The sequence below is a fragment of the Phalacrocorax aristotelis genome, chromosome 9, assembly GCF_949628215.1.
Source record: "Phalacrocorax aristotelis chromosome 9, bGulAri2.1, whole genome shotgun sequence".
Lineage (NCBI taxonomy): Eukaryota > Metazoa > Chordata > Aves > Suliformes > Phalacrocoracidae > Phalacrocorax > Phalacrocorax aristotelis.
In genome coordinates this window covers 36,910,288-36,934,167 of record NC_134284.1, presented here as the reverse complement: position 1 = coordinate 36,934,167, position 23,880 = coordinate 36,910,288, and the positions used below count along the sequence as shown (strand labels likewise).

Here is a 23,880-nt window from a genome sequence, read left to right as displayed (position 1 = left end):
CGCTGAAACCCGAGTGCTCAGAAGAAAAGTGACAAATGATGTCTATGGTCAATGATACACGTGGGAAAGTGCGTGAAGGTGCAAGGACGAGGCTCTGCTTCTCATGCATGCCGGGTAAAACAGCCACTGAATTGCGACCGGCATTCAACACTCACCACAGAGGCGCACAGATGACTTACAGCATTGCAGAAACAAACAGAAGGACCCCCCGAACCTTTCGTATACATTGAATAATGCATAAGGCACTGTGCACCTTCACGGGCTGTCAGGGAGCCCTCCCAGTAACGGATTAAGCCTGGTCTTGAGTAGACTCTTGTCCTTGAGAGCAAAGCGATGAGTGTGCGGCAGAGAAGATATTAAGGATAATTACGATAAGATTGAGGCTGTATTTTTAAAGCGGTGCATGGGGAATTTGCCCATATGGATCTTCTTGCTGGGGCCGTGGGGACGGATGCTCTCCACGCCTACCGCAATCAAACTGGAAAGTGTTTCCAGAGAAAAACTGATGCTCAAGGGGGAGAAACTGGAAACAAGCCTCTGTGAATGTAAATCTACCGAGTTACCCAGCCAGTCAAACGAAATGATCTCTTCTTTTAAATGTGCAGGGTTTTGGGGGTTTGTATTTCTTAAATGCAACTTTTGAATTTTCTAAACTCAACGTGGCTCTTTTAAAATGTCCTTTAAGTTCATCTCAAAATGCAAAAATGACCAAGGTAAATAAGAATTCTTTTCTCAAAGAGAAACTTTTTCATTCACACATCCCTGCTCCCATACTGCATAAAAAACCGGACCCCATATATTAAGAAAAAATAAAATTCCTGAGAAACTCCAGTCTACCCAGTATTTCTGACCACCCAAACTATGGTGGGAGCAGAACTCACCATATCTTTATAGACAGTGCTTACAACAAGGTACCTTCTGCCGTTCCTGGCACAATTTCTCAAAAGCTTCGTAATGATGACCCAGTGTTTTCTCTGAAATACGTACTTGATTTTAAAATAAGAATTATAATCAGCAATTTCTAGAATTCACAAATGGAGAACGAACTTACAGGCAACTAATTCAGCCCACAAATGGCAACCGTAGGTCTATATATTTTCTTTATTTTGCCCAAACAGCATCCCAAAAAATTTAGGTGATGCTAATATACTGGAACAGAAACTGCTCTGTATACCCACTGAAGGCTGCTGGTCCTTCAAAAGGAAGATTCCCTGATCTTACTTCTGTTGTAGTTATTGCTGCCTGTCCTTTGCAATGGATCCCGATTTTTATTTTATTACTTTTTTTTAAAAATCACACTATCAAGTTGAATACAAGCAATCTTCGCAAGGACGGTTAAAACCATTGACTATGCCCCCAAAGCGAGCAATATACTGCCAAGCATAATTTCATGGTTGTGTCCGTCTCTCTCACAAAAATTAAGAATCAGAGAAACATAAAATTCTGGAGAAAATTACCTGACTTTCCACATTAAAAATATTAATTATTTTTTGAAATAGACATAATCAGTGGTTTTTTAAGCCACGTGTTTTGTGCCACCCTGTCGGTTGCCATTTACATTTGTGAGTACTGTATTAACAAAACGGTGCTTCCACTTGTGTGAGCTAATACTGACTTTCTAGCAGCAGTTTGACGTTAGATAGCCATTGCTTCGAGGTACTTCTGATTCCTTACAGTGGTCTACTGTAAAAATGTTCCCTATTACACCTTGTCTTTGGATAAGGAAATACTGAAAGAGAACCTTCAGCAAATTATTTTAATAATTAATACTTCATGTTTACAGCTTACAATCACCAAAACTAGTCATGGATTTGTATCCAGTTCAGTTGCTGCTTAAGATGATCACCCTTTCTACAACCACCCAAACAAAAGCAATAAAAAAGCTCCATTATTTTATTCAGTCTGAAAGGAAAACAATTTGATTTTTCATTTCAGTATTATGCATCCTAAGCCAGTACTGGATATTGGTATTTCTCCACAGGAAGCAACACACATCTTTTTGCCTTGCAATCCACACCAGCTCTGTTCTAAGTCTTATTTTTACCATGGAAACCAGAAAAAAAAACCAAACCAAACATCTCAAAATTGTCACTAGGTTTGACACAAAACATCCCCTTGCCTGATTTTTCAGCCCAGCTGTTGAACAAATAACTAAAGAAAACCGGGATCCGCACAGCTTTCATTACATTCCGCTTTCAACCTTCTCTTTCCATTAAAATAAGCCCAACAGTTGAGCCGGAGGCGAAGGGGCTGCATGGAGGCATCGCTCCCGGAGCCTGGGGCGTCCCTGTCGGACCCCTGGGCACCACCGCGGAGCCACTTCCCAGCCCTGGTGTGAAACAGCCACGGCACCCTTGGCTGGCAAATATTCAACCTGTTGAAGAGACACGCAGCGGCTGAGCTCCTTTACTCGCTGATAGGATACAGAATAAAACTGAAGGTCAGATCTATATGGAGTCAGAGAGCCATGCAACCAGCTGGAGGAACAAGGGTTTTCTAGCACAACGTTTTTAAAGGTCTCCCTGATGCTGAGGCACCTAACATCAACGCTGAAATGCCCAAGACACCCTAAAAATAGGATTTAGATTCCTACAATGCCTTAGGCTTGGGGCGGTTCAAACTCCTAGCATGGAACTGGGGAGCTCTGCAAAGCCAGACCCCATGTGGGAGGCACTCGAAGATCGTGGTCACTCACTGCTTCGCATTGAAGCACCAAGAAGAGCCCATCCCTCTGCCCTTGCTGCTGCAACACTGTCTACCTGCCTCCAGAGGTCTGGGCGTCTCCTCCGGCTCCTCTGAATGGGAAGGAGCCAAATCCACATCACCCTTTCCCTCAAAATCACCTACGCAGCCTCTCCCTAACATTCAGGCTGTACCTTTTTATATCAAAACGTCAGGAGTGACGCCTCAAAGAGAGAACACGCAAGCAAACACAAGGGTAGAACATCTACCTGCATATCAATTCATGTGTCTAGAGCTTTAAACCCAGTAAGAATTAGGATTTGCCTGGAAAAGAATTTTTAAAGGAGGAAAATTCTTATAGTCAAAACCATTTGCCTTACAAAGATAAGGATGAAATACATTTTGGGAAATATACCTTGACCAAATGGAAACAAGAGTTTTCCAATGGTTTGTGAATACTTGTAAATACTTGAATACTTGTAAAGCACTGAGGAAAAATCGCCTTAGTTCCTGGAGCATTATCATGTGCCTAACCTGTAATTACTTTAGCAGAGCGTACCTACGTTCAGTCAATCCAGAGCACAGAAGGCTTCACAGGGACTCCTTTTTTCTTGGTTACCTTGGAATATTTAGAAATCTTTGTTCTCTAAAGCTAACAGAAAAGCAAAATGTATTTCCCTGACATCAGAGAAAGGGGACCGTAAAAGTGCGGCAATGTTTTATTGCAGCAGGTTGAAACCATCTCCTCTATGCTGTCAGTGAAAGGGTATTTATTCTTTCCCTGTGTTGAGAAGCACTATATTCTCTAAAAGACTTGAACATATAGATTGCTCGAGAAATTAATCCTATAGGATGATTAAATATTGATTGCCTATATGCACAGTTGTGTTTATAAAACAGCCCACATTCTTAGTCCATTGTACTTGGCCTATTGATTTCAACCATAAATTTCTTCATGGACTGTGCGCTCTGGTTCCAGCTGGGATAGAGTTAATTTTCTTCCCCGTAGCTGGTACAGAGCTATGTTGTGGATTTAGGATGAGAATAATATTGATAACGCACTGATGTTCTAGGTGTTGCTGAGCAGGGCTTACGCTAGTCAAGGACTTTTCAGCTTCCCGTGCTCCGTCGGGTGCACAAGAAGCCGTGCGGGGAGGGGACACGGCCGGCAGAGCTGACCCCAACTGACCCAAGGGATATCCCATACCATATGACATCATGCTGAGTATATAAACTGGGGGGAGTTGGGCGGGACCGCGATCACTGCTCCGGGAAGGGCTGGGTGTTGGGCAGCAGGTGGTGAGCAGCTGCATAATTTGTTTTTCCTGGGTTTTGTTCCTTCTCTCTCCCTCCTTGTTTTCCTTTTCATTACAATTTATTATTATTTTAATTATTATAATAATTATTATATTTCAATTGTTAAACTGTTCTTATCTCAACCCATGAGTTTTCTTACTTTTCCTCTTCAGATTCTCTCCCCCACGCCACCGGGGGCGGGAGGGTGAGCAAGTGGCTCAGAGGTGCTTAGTTGCTGACTGGGGCTAAACCACAACAGACTCAATAAGTCAGACAAGCATCGCTAATTAACAACAACTGGACGCAATGTAAATTAATCTACTGTATACTCCTATAAAAGACTGCGGCGGTCTTTAAAGTTATTTCTTTACAATTTATGACAACACTGACAACTGATTTTCCTTAATTAAAAAAAAAGAGTTTTCTTTAGGAGAGATATATATATAAAATAGCACCGTTCAGTTCACGGGCAAATCCCTCTTCTGTCTGCACACCACAGAGGGAACACTGCCGTGTAGCATTTGCCTCATTTCCACAGCAGAAATCCAGTGGCTGCTCTTCTTTAACAATTTTGCCCAGCAATATAATCAAAGCTATCTGATTTTGAACATAAACCTTATCAGGTAGGTGGCTCCTGCGGCATCGTCACTTCAAAGCACAATTAGGGCCCTGAAATGACTCACAACGCCAAATATCTGGAGTGCAGGTAAAATCAACAAGGCCAGCTGCAAAGCATGCTCGGCCATGCTCATCACCAGTTTATTTTCCCCTGTGCATGATGTAACACTGCTCTTGATGACCCCTCGCTTCTTTTTTTAATATTTTCACACGCAATCAGTGGAACTGCCAGAACCTCCCGTCTGTTTCCATGCTGAGCTGGTACCTGCCCTCCCGCAAAAACCACAAGGTCAAACCCAGCCCAGAGCGAGCACGGGGTTCGCTTGCTGGATCCAGGGACGTACCCTGCGCCAGTGTCCCGGGTGAGCTGGGACACCGTTATGGGGCTGGAGGTCTCTGCTGGAGGGGCACGGGGCCGCCCCTCCGCCGGGCAGGACCTGCCTCCGCTGCCGGGTGCTGCCACCAGCACCCGGTGCTCAGCCTCCCCTCACCAGGAGACGAGGCATAGGGAAACAGCAGCTACACGATAAATCTCTTCTTTGCCTCTTTTCTGCCTGGAAAACAGAGTATCTAAAGCACATTTAACAGCCGGCACAATCTTTTTCAATTAGATAACTTCTAATTCATAAGAACAATCGCAGGCACGTAATCGACCTTCTTCTTGCAGGACCACATTAACAATTGTTCTGTATTTGCTCCTACCATTCATTTTACTTATTTTTGTGTTTACCACGTTGCATAATTGGTTTCACTTGGTACACATAAAAGCCTAAAAAAATATTTCTCTTTCTTATTTTTCTTTTTTTACCAAACTAAAAGTCTCTGAGTCTTCAGTAATTAGGAGCTTGGAGTCCAAAGATGCAGGATGTTACAGACGCAGTTTTTACGGGCTACAAATTGATGGGTGAGTGATGTCAGCAACATCTGTCCACGATGCAAATTTTTGGCCTGATATTTGAAGAAGAAAGAGACGGGAACAATTTAAGGAAAGCTGGTATGCGAAAGCTGGAAGCTAGATGATCCAACAGTTAAGTCCTCTTTAGATGTGTAATGCCTCTCAGGTTTTAAAGGCAGGGTGGAAAGTGGTAACCCAGGAAAAGAGAGAGGTCATTTTTATCACAGTAAAATCAAAATACAGCACAAACATCTGCTAAAAGCTTGTTAATTGGAAGTTAAACTATGCTGCCTTCTATTTTTTCATACAAATGAATGATAATAAAAACATCTAAGATGTGAATTAGGACATCTCCATTTGCTATGGAAATTGTAATTTAGGATAATTCAGAGCTGAAAGCTTGTTGCTGTTTCTTTGCTGTCAACAACCTCAGACACAGGGACAAAAAGGAAACTCTGTATTTGTAACAGGTATGACTTTCTTTCATCAGAAAGGCAAAAAAGTTTACCCCCGTTCACTTTTTCCTTCGTGGTAACTTTGCTGCATACCTGTCCACGCAAGGCTACAGGAACTGTGCTACGGCACGGACAGAAAATTATATACTCCGTTTTGCAGCCAGTGACCATTCAACCTTCACAGAAATCCCTTCCGTGAGCACATAATATGTATTTGAATACTTCTGACCCTGTACGCTGCTGAGTGAAAACAGAAGTTAAAAATACAATAAAGCCAAACGGCGACCAGAAGGAAGCGCACAGGAGTGACCTGCCCCGGGCTCTTTGAAGAGACTTTCTCGTTATCAACTGCCCGGGACTGCAGACATCTGTAGGCTGAAAATAAAGGAAAGGGAGGAACTTTAATCTTTCAAATAACAAGCTTGAACAAGTTCCTCTCTGGTTTACAGGTACCAGTTGACTTTTTATTACTTCTTTAAAGCGGAGTCCTTCGGGTTTTTTTAGGTCACCGTGGCTGCGCTGCTGCCGGCGGTGCAGGGAACGCGGCTGTCGCCTGCTGAGGGGCAGAGATGGGAGCCGCAGCCACTTCATGTCTGCTCCAGGAGAGTCTCACTTGTTTCATTTGCTTTCATCCTGCTGACAGTAAATATCAGAGAGCTGGAAGCACTTGCTCATCACAGCTTGAATGTTTGCGCAACTCGGGTTTCATTTATAAAACCTACCTGAATCTGTCTTTGCTGAAAGATAAACTATGGGAGGGAAACACCTCCACGTGATCCCAGATGGGAGCAGAACTGCTCTGACGGCACAGAGCTGCACTGGGAGATGCCGGTGAAGCCGCTGCTACCACCCACCTCGGAGCTGATATGGAAAAGCACAAAAATATCCACAGCCGCAGAGTCAAAACTGAGCACGCGCTCAGTGAAGCAAGAGCTTGAAGGGGGGGGGGGTCCAACAGCGGGTTTATTCTGGATGGATAAACTTTCAGGTGTGTAGAAGTATTCGGAGTGATGTTTGGGACCATTTTTATATGTACTTTGAAAACATACAGGAAAATCTCAAGGCAATTGAACGTGTAAGGTTTCATGGCCTTTCAGCACAAACTCCTAGATTTGCCCATGTTCCTAACCTGATGCGTGCTATGCTGGATGAGTTTGCTAATTTATTTCATGAGCTGCAGGCTCCCCCGTGACTGAACGCCACTTTCGCACTGGCCATTTAATGAAAGCAACTACCGGAGTCCTGGCCAACTCCAAAGGTGGGTCAGGGGACATGTAGACACGTACAAGGATGCTTTGAAAGGCAAAAAAATTGGAAGAATCCAGATCACTAATTCCAAATCCAAATCCAAAGCTGAAATACATTTATGTCAGAATATTCTCGAGAGCTATTACTGAGACAGAAAAAATGTTCCTTACATGCAGACAATGCCTTGGCAGACCTCAGCACCTTCAGAAACGAGTGGAGGGTGACCAAATCCATGCAGTCACCATGACGAAAGACACACAAGGTTGTATTCATTCTTCAATTCGAGTCCTGAGCAGGAAAGTTACAAATGGAAGGCTGTGTGCAACAGTGACCCTGAGAAATGGAAATTCCCTCTACTCTACACTGCTTTTTTCCATAAATGCCACAGGCAGGAGGATTTATGGTCTCCTGAGTTACACTGCGATACACAACAGGTGTTCTGATGGTGTCACACACGTCAATTTTATTGCTGATTATTTTGAATGCACCCTCACCCTACGATTTAAACCAAAATAGTGAACACCTGTCTGTCTTTAATGACAGATGAAGCCTTGCACCCATCAGCTAGCTCTACTGTTGGTGCCAAAAGGGTCTTACAGCCAAGAGGCTGCACCTCACACTGACCGTATTCCCCCTTGACACTGCAGGGCTGGCCGTCGCCTGCTCCCAGACCTTGCCACAGCACCCCCAGTGCCTCCTTCCCTTCCCTGTGGTTGAGGTCTGTTCTGCTCCAGGATGCGAGCTCACCCAAGCAATACATTAAAACGAATGTTTTCTGATTATCGTATTGATGTTTAATATCTACTGTCTGTCTGGGCTCTTGTTTTCTGTATTGTTTTTGTAACAAAGTTCAAAAAGTTTTGGAACTCTTCTTGAAAGGAAGTTATCTACAGTTCGAATAAAAATGTGAATGCTGCTAAGAAGACAAGTATAAAAACCTTTTGAAAAATAATTATCTTTCTCCTTGTGGAATTTGGTAATAAAAATGCCCTCAGGGCTGCAATGTGTGGCCCTGATCTCCCCACGGCACAGTGAGTATCTTCCTCACTACCACCACCCATGAAGCCCTAACCCTGTTAGGTCCCACCGTGCCGCGTTTGGCTTGACCCACTGGAGATGCCTCTTCTCTGCTCGCATTTTAGTGGAAACAGCGGAAACACCCATTGACTGAGAGCAGGCAGTTTGATTTTGCTCTTGGTAAGGGTCACAACGTGCAGTTCTCTAACGCGTGGCCTCAGGTCAGTCACCGCATCGAATGGGATGACACTGATTTCAAGACAATATCTTTTTATTTTTTCCTCCTTACAGACAGGCTAAAATGTGTAATAAACCAAGAGAATCCATTTTAAGACTTTAAAATTGGCTGCCTCCCAGATGAATTCACTGAAGTCTATGGGATTAAACAGGAGCTGAACTGTTCCAGCCCCGGCGGTGCAGGTTCTCCTGCTCTTTTGCTGCTGTTAGACATCTGCCAAAAGAGTTTTTCAATTTTTAATCCCTGTTTTGTTAGGCATTCACAAAAGGCGGGTTAATTATTAACCTGCATTAAGGCTAGTTTTCAGAGAAAGTTTTCTCATTCCTTCTCAGTGACATATCAAATTCGAAGTTCACGTACTGGGAAACGAGGCTGGCGCCGACTCTCACACTTCAAAGCACCCGGCACGGCCGCGTCGCGGGCGAGCTGGGCACTGCCAGCAGCGTCACTGCACTGACGTGGTTTTGCATGTTAAGCAGCAGGTTTTTGTGCAATAGGCAGACTATTATTTTTATGAGGGCAACAAGAGATAATATTATTAAAGTGGCATCAAGATCCATCTCCTAACTTTAAATTAAGCACTTCATGCTTATAACAACAGCTACATTTCCATGATCAAGAAACTACCTATCCCAAGACACATTTCAAATTTCAACGTCGACCACTTAGCGAGTATCCCACGACACCCCAACATTTTCCAGATGGATCTCGAAAGACAGACAGCGCACTCCTCTCACTAGTGAACTAATTTTCTTGTGATTTCTAAAAGCTCTTTATGGATGACCATATTTTTTTCATACAAAATAATTACATAGTGACAAATTAATGACTGCAGCTGCAATGAAGATGACAAGCCCAGCCCCGTTAAAGTACCGCACACGGGAGCTTCGCTGCTTAGTCAACGCTGTGAACAAGCAAGGTTGTCTTGGGAAATGAACTGGAAAAACAAGGCTGTATTTTAAGCGCCCTACATGAGTCTCTGCATAAATAGATCAACGAGTAATAATGCAATAAGACAAGCGCATAATGCCAAAGCGTGTTTCTAAGGAAAGCGAACATACTGATTTTGCTTAACTTTTTAAGTAAGAATGAATTTTTGCCAATAATGGCTCAACCATCAGATATGAGTGTTTCAAGAAACCGTTTCTTAAATACTTAAGACAATTGCTGCACGGGAGGAAAGGAAATAGCCACTAGATGTTTAATGAGGTTCTCAGAATGCAAATGGGGTGTTTTAAATCAGCTCAGAAACACCGATGCATTGTAGTAGGGTGTTCATTTGCTTATTGAAAGGCAATATGGTTTGCATTCAATTTAAACATACGTATGTTTAAGAGAATAAAGAATTCTCTAACAGCAAAAGAATGGCTGAAGCAGCTGTCTTTAGGGACAAATCACTCTCGTCCCAACAATTTATAATTTTTGTAATGTACATTATTTGACGAAAGCTTTTACTTAGTAGATACACTGGCTAGTGTATTCTGATTAGGTACAAACATCCCTCACCTAGCAGCAAGCAAAATAAATGCTTGAGGAATTGCCAACCTAATTGCTTTATTAGAAAAAAAAGAGATAAATCTCATTTATCATCTCTTCTCTCCAAACTGCAACTAAAATTTGCACAGAACTTTTAAAACCAAAGAAATCCCAACTTCAGTTGGATGAAGGGAGACAGTACATTGCCGCGGAGCAGAAACAAGCTTATTTTTTTAATGGCACTGCTCTTTTTTTTTCTAGCAGACATCTGGGATTCCTAATCTAAGACTAGTACAAAGGTAAGACTATACAAAGGTAATAGCTGGTTTTGCAGCAATCTGGAGGTGGGAGCCAAGGGAGCAGCCCAGCAAGGGGAAGCCCTGGTCTGCAGAGTCCCCAGTGCTGGGCTCTGTCCTGCACCAGTTGCCCCGTAGGCAATCATTAGGGTTGCTCACGGGGAGTAATGTTGGTGAAGTCTCACCTTTGATCATTGGTAAGTAGGCAATTCATCTCATTTTTATCTTTTACACCTAAAGATCTGCAGCGCTCATTTTGTAAATGCATTTATTAGCAGCGCTTGGGAAAATCTGTGCAGACCTCAAACAGATTTAATAGTTTCAGTTCATGCACTGTCTAGACGTGCAGATACTTATTCAACCTGAGCGGCCTTCGAAAGAGGTCAGCTAGTTCATAAGATAAATATTCCCTTTACAGGTTGCCAGAACTGCTCATCCCAGTGCAGAGGGGAGATGCTAAGAGATGTGACAACCTTTTTTTGCCACACGAGAGCGCTTCCACTTGTTACCAAAGACCAGAATATACAGTGAATACTCAATACTTGGTCAACAGAAAAAAAAACACTAACTGAACTGGACCTTTTCACTGTGAACTATTGTGCAGTGCAACTCCATGATCTCGTTTGAGTCTGGTGAAGACCATTGCCTCCCTTGGAGTCTGAGCCCTTTTGCCACGTTCTTTAATGTTTCCACCAAGAGCTGCCGCTGTCCTCCCGTCACCTGGCCGCAGCACTGAATTTCAAGACAACCTGCCCAGGAGACCAGGGGTAAAGCCTACGGAAATGCCTCAGGAAGGTGGTGAGGGGAAACGCTGCACAAAAATGTCCAGCACGAGGATGACAGGGTCTGCTCTCAGTGACACGGGACGTCCTGATTTCAGGTGAAGCATCTCTGAGCATGACTCTTGATGCCACCTTTAAATACACAGAGGTAAAATCCCTTTCCTAAGGCGAGCCCTACCAGCAGTGAATATTGCTGACCTTTCTCTGGGTTTCAGTTTCATAAAATGATCTCAAAGGAATGTTGTAAAAATAAGTTCATTGCAGCCTGTGAAATAAGGCATAGATGTATCCCACCAACACAGGAAGAATGCAGCAAATCCATCTTTCGAACAGGTCTTAAAGGTGGGAGAGCAAAGAAGACGTAAGGACAGATATGGAACAGGCACAGGGAAGGAGGTGAAGCTCATTCAGTGAGTATCAGTTATTTGGTGGTTCAAACAACTCTACTCTGGAATTATTTAATTTTGTGACACTTGATGGTGTCAGAAATAGTGTTCTTCAAGCTCCTTGTGCATGCGTGAATGCCACCTCCTAGGGAAGATGCTCACTGATATGGGGTGATAGGAAGATCAGATTGGTCCAAAGGAGCTCAACCAATTCAGGGAAGAATGGTACATGAGGGGACACAAAATGTCACAGCCGAGGGACAGCCTTTGGCTCAGACACCTTCCACCTCCGTTCCGCTTTGAGTTACAACTCTGCTTCAGCACCCATGGCTTGTCCGGGGTGCAGATAAACTCTGCGGATAACGGAACTATGCCCTGAGCAAGCGCAACTATTGCTAATTTTTATCCTGGTATCCTAATATATTTTAACAGGGTACCTGCAATATGCTATGCAATTTACTTATGATTCCTAGGTATTGATGCTGCTCTGAAACTATCTTCACTAAAGAGGATGCATCCTTCATCAGAATTAAATTTCTGTAATGCTCAAAGGCCTTTTCAAGTATTTATTTATGCTATATTTTTACTATGATGAAAAGCATGCTGCACGCCAGATACACAACTCTTAATTGTCATGCATTTGCCTAAGGACATATGCCATGATTTTTGTGCAGATCTTCAATTTTCAAAGTTGTATTGCTCTATTTCTCTGTTCGTTTTCATTTTTGCAAATCCCTTATTATTTCTGAACGACTGCTCATATGAAATCAACACTAACAAGAAAAGCATTGCTGTCATTTAGAGGTTTTTTTTTTTAAACAGTCTTGCATTATAGGAACTTATATAAAGGCTAAGGTGGTGTGATGAAAAATATTTGCAGGTAATCATATTTTTCATTTTAAACCTGGATCCGATCCGCATCAAACTCCTGACAGCCTGCTGTTTGCATCCATTGCACAACTGCCCAGCAGCAGGGTGAAAAGGCCGTCACGAAAACGCACGTCTCATCTTTGCTGTTGGTACTGGAAGTGGAGCACGTTTTCAGCAAGCGCCCAGCTGCTGCTGGAGGGGTGCCCGCCGTCAACAGGGGTGCCATGGCTCAACAATTTAAAGAAAAGCACATCCTTGTTTGGGTGGAGATGATGATTCGTGCAATTCGGCCGCTCCACCTGAGGCTCCGGCTGCAGCGCACTAAGCCGGAGCCATGCGCCAGGGCACGCACAGGTACACCAGGAAAGGGGGCCTCAACCCTACCACGCGGGTTTAAATGTAGTCGAAAGCAAGTAACTTGTTTACTACAACAAATTCCCCTAGCTTGGGTAATTTCTCTCGCTAAATTGCTCTTCAGTTCACTCAATTTTCTCCTGCATCTTTCCTAACATTTGACTGATACACTGCATTTGTCAGCAGTAATCAATTCATATTGCAGATTTTTCTGCTGAGACCGAATAAATGGAAGTTGAGTGTGACCACCACGCACAGGCTGAGGCTACAGTGTGGGACGTCATTTTGGCAATGCTGGGTGAGAGCATATGCTCCTGAGTACAAATAAGTCCATATTCTTTTTGCGCTGAAGCGAAACGTGTAACGAAAGCCTCAGCTTATGTCAACATTGCTGCTTCGAGCACAAGAGCTCCACCCCATGCAGGATGTGTCCGTTAGGGAATTACCACTTTGCCATCGTTGCCAAAAGTTAAGGAGACTTGACAAGAGAGATCTCTGGCTCCTGCAATGTATAAATATAGATGTATAGACATCCTGAAGAGAAGGATCAGGTATTGCCCAAGAACGCAAGGTATCCCAGGAGGGGGTTGCACAAAGCTGGCTATGAAGCTAGAGAATTCACACAATCTGCCCCAGGTCCGTGTTTTTTGTCTTTTTGATTAATGTGATCCTACCTTTCAATATTTTTCTATAATTACATCTTTCTCCCTGGCCGGTCCACAAGCTTTCACAACGCTGGTGGGACCCTCCCTACCTGCTGCACCTTTGTTCGCCATGAGATCTGACCAAAATGAAGAGCTGCGCTCAGAGATCACAGGCAGTAACTTTAGGAGATTTTCTTGTGTCTTGTTCCCTTAAGAGACCGGACTAAAAAGTTAATATGAATTTGGTATTAAAATCAGAAATTAAAGAGCAGGAGTTTATGCTTGTATAATGGAAATCAAACCAAGGCAGTCCCAGCAGGCAGTAATTGCTTGGATCAAATGAATACGTTAAATTTTGCCTGTAAGATTTTTTTCTTTGTGAAGAAAGGGAGTTTACTTTTACGGTCCACATTTCATGGTAATGTGAACGGGCGCAGCTCAGTCTGGGATATTTTCTGTTTGCATCCCTAGAAAATACAGCCCACGACCTCCACAACAAGCGAGCTGGTTGCTCCGGAGGCGCACAGCTCAACTCCCCAGCCAGGGAGTGGGGTTACAGTCAGGAGCACCTCCAGTAACTAAGATACCACGGGATCAAAGTGAGAAGGTCAGAACCTGACAGAAGATGTATTCGTGTCTATAACTTTTACCTTTTGCAGAAGTATACATAAGCGCTTGCCTAATCCATCTGAATACCGGGAGACGTAACCATTTCTAAATGGCAATTAAAAGCGTTTGGTACGAATCTCAAATGACAGCCCTCAGCTTGCTATTTTGAAACTCAGGCCTCAGCCTTGTGAGGAATAAGCATAGGAGGTATCGGTATTGCAAACTGAAAATCATAAAACAGAACCGTTGCTTCTCTAATTCAATTTACCAAACCCCCCCAAAATCAGGAAGAAACATGCCTTTGCATGTTGCACTCCTTCTTTTTTTTGGCCAACTTCTCTCCGCCTCGCTTCACAAGTACAGACCTAACAGGAAAATAGCAAAGCCTTGTTTAGACTTCCAGAAAGAAATGCACACTGTGAAATCTTCCAGGCAGCTTCTATCCCTCTGTAGAAGGCGGCTTAAAAATTGTTCATGAAAACAACATTAGAAATATTACAATATACATGTGAATTTATCAACTCTCTCGCTTCCTCCCCTGGAATTAATTCCTACAGATGTGAGTACTTATTTTGAATGGTTCTGAATACTACTTTTGCATACGTGTTGATGTACAGCTATTTTACGTGTTCTATAGCAAACCAAATGAAAATACCCAGCTTGGAAGCATCTTTCCCTTTGCAGTAGGTTGCGTGATGATCGCACTGCGATCCTGATAGAAGGAGCATCTGGCCAATTTCTACCCATCAGGCGTTGCCCTTGAGTGTGCTAAAATAAATAAATTCCTCATAAGTGACTTTCACTTTCAATACAGTACTTCAGTAAATAACGACTTCCATTCATCTATTTCCATTTTCACTCTACAGGCAGAAAAATGACACTTTTCTCTCCCTGTGACTCCCTGTTCATCTGATGGGACCTTCCCTCTCCCTTTTTGACTTTCTTGGCTTCCCCGATATGTCGTTAAGTCAAGCTCTGCTTTTTTTCTCCAAGAACTTTCCTAGCTGATTTCTCTCAACTTCTCTCAACTTCTCTCTAACCAGTGCTTAAAATGCTGAATGAGTTTCTCCTGTGTCAAGCTTTCCCACCATTAAATTATCCTCTTGTGCCTGAGACATGCCTTTAGTTTAATTCTAGTGACAAGGTAGGTGACTAGAAGCAGGATCTGACAGAAATGTGTGACACTGCCCTGGTGATTCACTTCGGGTAGAGTCTGGGAGCCCTATTCCAGGAATATTAAGGTGTAAATGTAAAGAGGGCTGGAGACAGCGGTGGTCCCACAGATGCAATGGGCCACGCAATGGTCTGGGTTATCGAGCACCACCAAGAAATGGATTGTGAGCCATAATTCACTGCAAACACATGCCTGTGTGTCCGAGAGCTGTACTCTCAGAACGCAAAGACGTCAAAGTCCTTGTATTTTTAATACAATCCTATCCTTTTTGGTCACTGCAACGACAACATGGGCCCTTCAGGTGTCTAGGAGGTAACTGGACTTGCTCTGCCAGGTAAAGGCTGTGTACTCGCTGCAAGGACATGGTCCTGCGGAGCAAACTGTAGAACCCCTCTGTGACTAGGGTGGCATTGCTGAGATTAATTAACTCCATTTGTTCTTTCTCTGCTTTCAGATCTGCCTCTTCAAGTGTGAAACGTATTGCCCCCATTCCATGCCAATGAGCAACTGTAGACTCTTACCTAATTCCTCTCGACCGTACCCTGCTCTAGCTGTATCCCTAATTTCCAGCTTACTCTGCCGTACAAGGCTGTGGTAATCATAAATGAGCACCTCCATTGGACTTTCATTCAGGCTCCACGCATCTCTTATTTTTCTGCTCAGACCTGTATTCAGCTTTTCCCTTCAGCAGTGGGAAAATTGCTGCTGATGCTCTGAGGTACTAGGATGATGTGCTGCTCTTGGATCAGGAGTGTGTCCTTCTCTCATGGCCAGCCTGGAAAAAGCTCATGAAAACCAGGGGGAAGAATGGATGGGCTCAATTCTTTCTTTCCCTTCTTTGCCACCTGGAACTCAGATGGCAGATGTGCTTGCACATGCCCAGATATACCAAGACAGTTGTTCACCACCTTTATGCTCTCCAAATTTGGGCAATGTGCAAGAGAATGCACAGTAGTGAAAGGAATGTTTTAAACTTTGCTTCCTTTGGCTCTGGTGGCCCAGAGAAGTAGGTATTATACGCACTGTGGTATTTCTCTGCCACCTCCTGAATCATTCTGCATGCCGAAGGTTGGCAGCAGACTGGCCGTAGACTGAATCCACATCCTCAAGGGCTTTCCTTCTTTTGGGAAAGTGATCAACCACTTCAAGTTCCTTTTACCCTGCCAAAATTGTCTAGACCGGTCTTACAAGAACCGCAGATCAGATCAGGTCCTTCGCTATTATCTCTCATCAACTAAATGGTTCTTTTTCTAAGTGAACAAGCCAGAAATTTCCATGAGGAGAAGACCACATCCATAAAAACTCCTCGGAGGGACGAGGCCTGGATGCATACTGCAGAGCTGCGCCACCTCCTCAAGACATGCTTGAGGGCTCTGAGCACTATCAGAGCACGTGAACAGCAGCTCTTACACTCACTCAATAAGGAAACTCCGTCCATTTAGTTAGCGCCTCATTTTTTAAAAAAGAGTTATTTGTCACTATTCAATTAAAGAGGAGCACAGCCGTGCACTCTGCTCGGCAGCTAGATGCTCCGTCACAGCAGGCTTGGCAGATACTGCAGCTCAGCATCCTCAAAGCCGATTAAAACCCCGCACCAGAAAGCCACTGTCCGTGCGCTGCGTCAACTGGAAACGCAGACAAGAGCCTGTGCTTCTTCAAAAAGAATGTTAAGCACAGGACGAGTTCCCAAAAGGCAACAACGGGAGTGTCTGGGCTTCAGCAGAAAGCAAAGTGCTGTAAACAATTCCCGTTCCTCCCTGATTCTCCCAGGAGGGAGCATGCTATCATGTCAGCAGGCCAAACTTGACTGAACAAACTCCTGCTCACCATCACTGCGCTGTATCTGCAGTCTGTACCTTTAAATATAGGGGTGGGGAGAGCCCTGTACAATGATCTTAATGAAAGACATATAGATAACATACACATAAACGCAGGGATTCTTACAGATTTTCAGTTCCCTTCTTAAATTGGTTATTTTTGTTCTCAAAACATGTATTTTCACTGTTACAAAAAACTACAGAATCCTGAAGGTCCCAACAGCACAACAGCTGCTCCTGGCATCCGCGGTGCAGTAGCTCCTACCTCTTGCTCGTACCTCTAAGTGAACAGAACTGAATTATTTTCATTGCATACCTCTCCCCTCAGCATGGCACGGCTCCTTTGCTTCAGCATCTCTGTTCCACCTGCCTTCTGCCTGCACTATGCCTCTGGTACGGGGCATTTCTCTCCAGTAGTTTCTGTCGCCAGCAAAGCTTTTTAAAACTCTGCTTGCCTGAGCTGGTCAAGGCAGAGACATCTCCAGCTCTTCAATTCAATATGCCAGCCAGTGGAGATACTTCCCTGTTGCTATAATGCTGTATAATCTAATTACTTCTAGCACAGCAATTTGTCCTTAAGGAAAATCCCTAGTCTGCCACATTCTATTACCGGTCCCCTTTGCCCTTTAAAAGTTTCATTATTAAGCACATCCTTTGCGTTGCTTTCTACAAGCACCTAGCGAATGCAAAAACGGAGCTAAACCACCCTGCGTCTCATAAGAAACTCTTGTTTTTATAAAATGGCCTTAAAAATATTGTCAATGTTTCGGACTTGAACAATCCCACAGAGAATTCAGCAAGCCTGAACCTGCTGTCAACTAAATATTCCAAAACACTGCCTGGATTCTGCGGGAAGTGAGGCAGCAAAGCACAGGTCGGGTGAAGAGGGAGCGATGCTTGGGCTCGGATGTTAGCAGACCCAAAAGCCATTTACTGATCAGATAAAGGTAACGGCGTTAATCGAATCGCAGGCGGATACCGACACGCTGACCCCCCCCCCAGCCCACTGGCGGCGTTTTGCGGTGCATTAGGAGATTAAAACAAAGATCAAGCGCGGTCACTTTTTACAACAGCAGCGTGTTGGGCTGCAGGCTGCTCTCTAGCTCAGCCCCTCGCTTCAACCTGGAAATCCCCCCCGCCCTGTTTCTGCGATGAACTTCGCCCAGCTGTGAGCAGTGGTTTCTGCCCCTCCCAAAGGATGCTCATCTCCAGTTTTATTGTTAAATAAAAATGATAGGAAAACCCAGGAAAAAAATACATTGTTAAATCAAATAAACTGCCTAAACCCAAACAGTTCAGAAAGCAATCTGCTGGTAGCAAGTACTGGCAGGTGTAAAAAAAATTAAGAAGTTTAATTATCACCCCTGTTTCGGGGGGAATCACTGCAATAACGGGCGAGCGTGTCCGGATGGCTCACTAGGTTCTAAATCACCCATGGTTTTAAATGTGGCTTTCGATAGACAAAAGGAAAATGTTTTGATTATCCTGACAGAGATTGTTGATAATTAAAAGTAAATTAAAATGAAATGGGAAAAAAAAAGAAGCTAAAAATCCTAATGCAGTTAATTTCATTATATATTCTTTCACTTCAGCAATTTTTTTTTTTTTTTTTAAATTTAATAATTCCTCTTGGGTACTGGGAATAACGGAACTGATTTGTGCCCAATGATGCAAACGCTTGCATAAACATGTATTAAAAGTCACCGATTTTCATTTCAAATTAGTGCAGGCAGAGTCAAACTCTGAGTGAAGGAGAGCCAGCACCCTCCAGGTATCAAAGCTGTTCCCTGGACGTGTCCTGATCAACTCCAGAACTACCACAGAAGTTACACAAGCAAAAAAACCCCGTCCACTCAGCATAAATAACATGCTCAAATTGGACATCTATTTTGCAGCTTACGAAGCTCATCCCAGTGGGAGATCTGCGGGGATAAAATACTTTCTGCGACCACATTTTCAAAAACGTGCCTTCTATAATCTCTCTTAATCCCCGATCTCTTTCTCCCTGCACAAACTCTTAGTTCAGGCATTGAATAACCAAACACACACTTGCTAAATCAATCAGCTCTGGTATCATTTAAAGAAAAGCGAGCTCAACAGGAGAGCATAAAACAAGACCAAAGCAATATCAGATGAATTCTCACAAGTAAACAGGAAAATAGCCAGTCAGGTGTGACTCGGAGGTGGACGTGGGGGCCGAGGAGGTGCTCTTAGCAAGGAGCGTTGTGTTTTCAAACCGTGTATTTTCCCTTGAGGAAGCCCAGCAATGCCAAAACCCAGGGTGGCAGTGTCAGCCTCGGGCACACTTGCAGCATTTGGCACGGACAGACTCTAGAGAGGATCGCGAACAAGCGTTACGGCACAACAGCTTCTGCCTTCAGAACACAAAATTGTGGGATTTTGTACGGGCTTTGCTGTAGGAAAGTACAAAAGCCGGCAAAGATCGCTTTGCCCCGCGAGGGGGAGTAGGCAGAGGCGTTGTCATTTAACAAGAGTTTAAGCAAAGCACAGATTGGTTCTTTAATCATTATTAAAACTCAAGCTTTGTAGCAATAACCTTCAAAGAAGACAGATGAGATTTTTCTTTTAAAATTGTTAATGGGAAAATTACTGGGGACGGCTATGTTAATTTAACAATTCCTCTGCAAGCGGGTTGGTCCCACACTTCCTTAACGGCGCCAATCCCCACTGGGAAGTTCCCAGTGAATCTATGAAGACACAAGTGTGATCGCCTTCTGTGCAGTCAGGAAAGATGTCTTGGTTCTCAAGGATCACCATGTGTTTCCATAGGAAATCTACTGCTATCCCTACACTTATCTACTCACATGGAAGATCTAATAAAAGATATATAGTACATACAGAGAGATAAAAAGTTTAATTTCACTGCAAGTTTCTTTCATGTGATCTTTCTAGCATATCTTGAGCCACAGCCTCTGCAAACGCTCTGAGGAAGAGCTCTTTAATCTCTCCGCTTCACACTGCAAATGTGCAAATGAGCTTCCAGGATCTGCACGTGGCAGAGGACTACTTCTGCAAGATGGCAGCAAACCTTCCAGAAGGAGGAGAAACAACTCTGACTCACAGAAGATAAAATAAGAGAGGAAAAAAAAATATAAAATAAGAGTAAAAAAAATTTAAACGAAATAAAATAAAATAAAATAAAATAAAATAAAATAAAATAAAATAAAATAAAATAAAATAATAAAAGCTCGCAGTCCTCACAAAGGTCAGCACTCAAAAGGCATGTCCTGCACAAACGAGTTTCTCTCCTCACCTGCCTAATCCCTAAGCGATAGGCAAGGATGCGGTCCACAGCGTCGGGGTTCATCTGGGTCCACTGGAGACTGTAGGAGTAGACACGGGGTCTGTTCTGCCACAGGGGGTTGTAGGTATCGTAGTAGAACTCGGGAGCGTAGGCTTTGCCTGTAGGAGACAGGAATAAAACCAGGGAAAACAAAGAAACCAGAGAATGATCAGGCAGCCAGTTTTGGAGCCAAGTGTTGAGACCCAGCCTGCAACTGCCCTCTCCCCCTGTGTTTTGAGTCATTTTATCAAATATCCTCTTCCAGAAACACATTTTGGAATTATTTGCCTCCATCTGCTTTCTTAAAGGATTTGTGGCAATGGTTTGCCTTTATCATTAACTCACTCCTCCAGGTGTGGGCATGGGAGGGGAAAAGTTAACCCTTAGCAAAGGCCAGCTAGAGCAATGTAACACGGCTCTGTGCTGAATTTTCATGGCCCAGTTGACTAAAATAGAGATATCAAAACAATCTGCACTACACTGAGCAGAGAGAAACTCTGTGACAGCTGCTGCACCTGGCACAAATAATGCGAAATGACATCCGTGAGCTGGAAATACAAGATGGGTATTTCCAGCAACTGCTGCCTTCATCTCATCTTCTCCTCCCCAACTTCCCAAGTGAAAAAACACACAAGCCATCCTTTGTGACACCACAGATGTGCACGCCGTCACCCTACGTTATTTAGCTGAACATACCAATTTGCGCAACAGAGGGAAATGACATCTCACGGTGCATGTTCAGTACACGAGGGTTTCACCAGAATGTTGTTATAGCCTTCATCCTTTGAAAACATGAAAAACCTATGGATGATTTCCTGAGCGCATGACAAAATATTGCTTGAATTCACTAAATTTGAGCGCCCTTTGACGTAAACCCATGAATACTAGTGACACCTTTACATGCAAATTACTTTTGCACCTCTAAAGCATCCCATAAAGAGTGATTTGTCTATAACAGCAAAAATGACTAATCCGTTTGCCTAGCCATGGGCGTGTAGTAGCATCTGAGATGCCGTAGGGTAGCTGAGCCATCTAGACCAGCGGGAAGATATGACATAAGAGCTATAAGAGACCCAGGACCTGCTAGAGCCATAGCTGGAGCTGCGTACACCATCCTAGAGCATCTCATATAGCACCAGGCACCTCTCTATAGGCAAATACGCTGAGTCCGTAAAGACCACGAGCAGATGTGGTAGGGACAGGGATGCCTGCAAAAACCTTTGAGGGAACATCGCTCCGCTGGAACATGAAATTCCAACATACCCCCCAAAAAAATCTCGGTGGATTTGTCCTAAAGCAAAGTCAAACAATGTTAGAGGACACACCAGTACATGCCAGAGCGACACAGACCAGTTTTCTATTTTTAAGTCATTTTGCACTGATTTTAATTTGGCGTGCCATACCGACGACACCGCATTGCTTCTGCTTCTTAAAGCAGAAAGGTTTGGATTGCCTTGAAACAAGTTTTAACAGCTGGATTTGTAGGAAGGGTTGTTAATCACCAGTTTTTGCCCTGGATCTGTTTCAACAGGAAGGAAACCTCAACTCAAAGACTGGCCATCTTCCATGGAACAAGGCCATCCTCGCCCTGCCCAGCTCTGCCTCCTTTCTCTGGAGTTTCTATGCTTTGAGCGTAGTGCTGCTGGGACTGGGATGGGGGCAAACCCAGACTAGGCTTTGCTGTCTTAAATGTTACATTTTGTCACCTGATTTATGCAAAAAGGAGATGAAACATGGGAAACCACAACATTTGCAGATGTTATCCTCCTGTTAAGGTCTATATGAGACTTGGCACTAGAGAAAAACATAGGCCGAATGAGGTCTTTCCCCTCCCAAAGCTTATACCTCTGTCCTCCTATTTCTGCAGGGATTTTCTTAGTGGGAGTAATTATGATATGCAATGAAAAACATGGGACAGCCTCATGGGAGGCCATGGTCTGCTTGCTCATGTTGACCTATGAGAGGGGTATGCATTCTTTACTCACCTCCTTTAATTCAGATATTAGGAGCTTGCGCCAAAATGCACACTGTATTTAGGTATTTTCTCCTCTAAACTATTCTTAGCTACAGGTGTAAATAGAGATGGGTGGGGAGGCATTTTTACCTAGAAGTCTGAGAATTTCGTTCATCGCAAAGGTGGTGAGAAGATGGGAAAAGAGCATTAAAAAAAACACCTCAAACCTGAAAGGGACAAAGGAAAAATCATGTGAATATCTACCAATCTTGTGGTTATTGATCAAGCTTTTATCTTCAAGTGTGTCATCCCCTCTGGCCAGGCTTTTCTTTTCAAAGGATGACAAGCCCTTTTAGCCAAGATATTTTTGCCAGATTGCCCAGCGAAGGTGCACGTTGAATTAGACCGGACTAGGGCAGAGTTTGCTGAAGTAGCAAACAACAGTACTCCAAGGAAAAGAAGCGAAGCAAAACGGCTGTTTTAAAAAATGAAATGCAAGATAAATGAAAAGAGGATCAGTGGTCGATAAGGTTTGTTTTCCTTATTTATGTGCAATGGAAATAATGGAGAAAAGCTCATGCTGAATGCAAATTATAATCTTCCCCCTTCTACTGCAGGTGGACATAATGGCATCTCTGGGGGTCTACAGAAAAGATCCATAATTAGACGCTTGTCACAACATGGGCACTTGAACAACACAGTCCCCTTTTGAGAAATAATGAGGACTCATGAAGAGTTACATTATTTTAAATCCCTTCGAAAAGAAGAGCTTTCTGGTGTGAATGGAGATGCTGAAAATTTAACAACACAACATTAAGACCTTAACTTGTGAACTTCAGAAGTACAAGAAAGCAGGGCAGTGTTTCAGAGTGCATGAAAAGCAGACTTTGCCTTTGGAGGGCATGAGCTCGGAGACACGTCGGGGGTCTGCTGGGCTTGGCAGGTGTCCCCCGCTACGGCGACCATTTGCTGTGACTCCGGACAAACACCCTAAGCCTGCCACCACCCAACCGTGCTGCTTCCAGAGGCGATGCTGTCCAGCAAAGATTATCCTCCACTAGAAGAATAAAGAAATAATGAAGAGTGTAAGAGACCTAGCAACAGCCCTTGGCTTAGCATGACAGTACCCTGGACAAAATGCCCAGCACACAGCTGGATAAGCACGTAATGCAGTGAGTGAGCAATTGGCCGATGGGTTGGGCTCAAAGGGTCACGGTAAATGGGGTTATATCAGGCTGGTGGCCAGTCACTAACAGGGTTCCACAGGGATCTGTCTTACGGCTAGTATTCTTTAATGTCTTCATAATTACCTGGATGTAGGACTGGAAGGAACACTAAGTTTGCTGGTGATACAAAACTGGGAGGAGCTGTTGACACTCCCGAGGGCAGCGAGGCGCTGCAGAGGGATCTGGACGGACCGGAGATCTGGGCAATCACCAGCCGTATGGAGTTTAACAAGGGCAGGTGCCGGGTGTTGCCCCTGGGGCTCGGCAGCCCTGGCTGCCCAGACAGCCTGGGGAGCGAGGGGCTGGGGAGTAGCTCTGCAGGGACCTGGGGGCTCTGGTCTATGGCAGGCTGAACACGAGCCACCAGCGTGCCCTGGCAGCCCAGGGGGCCGACCGTGCCCTGGGGGGCATCGAGCCCTGCATCGCAGCCGGGCGAGGGAGGGGATTGTCCCGCTCTGCCCCGCGCTGGGGCGGCCTCACCCCAAGTGCTGTGGGCAGCGTTGGGCGCCGCAGAACATGGAGGGTATAAAGGTACTGGA

The 23,880-nt window shown here is 44.1% G+C and overlaps 1 protein-coding gene across 1 annotated transcript in view; it reads right to left on the bottom strand.

The window, feature by feature from the left end:
- The window catches only part of MDGA2 (MAM domain containing glycosylphosphatidylinositol anchor 2), a 398,250-nt gene that overhangs the window by 33,870 nt on the left and 340,500 nt on the right, over positions 1 to 23,880 (bottom strand). Inside the window, exon 10 of the mRNA XM_075104400.1 lies at positions 20,132 to 20,280. Within this exon, the coding sequence (XP_074960501.1) occupies positions 20,132 to 20,280 (149 nt within the window). The remainder of the gene's footprint in view (positions 1 to 20,131; positions 20,281 to 23,880) is intronic.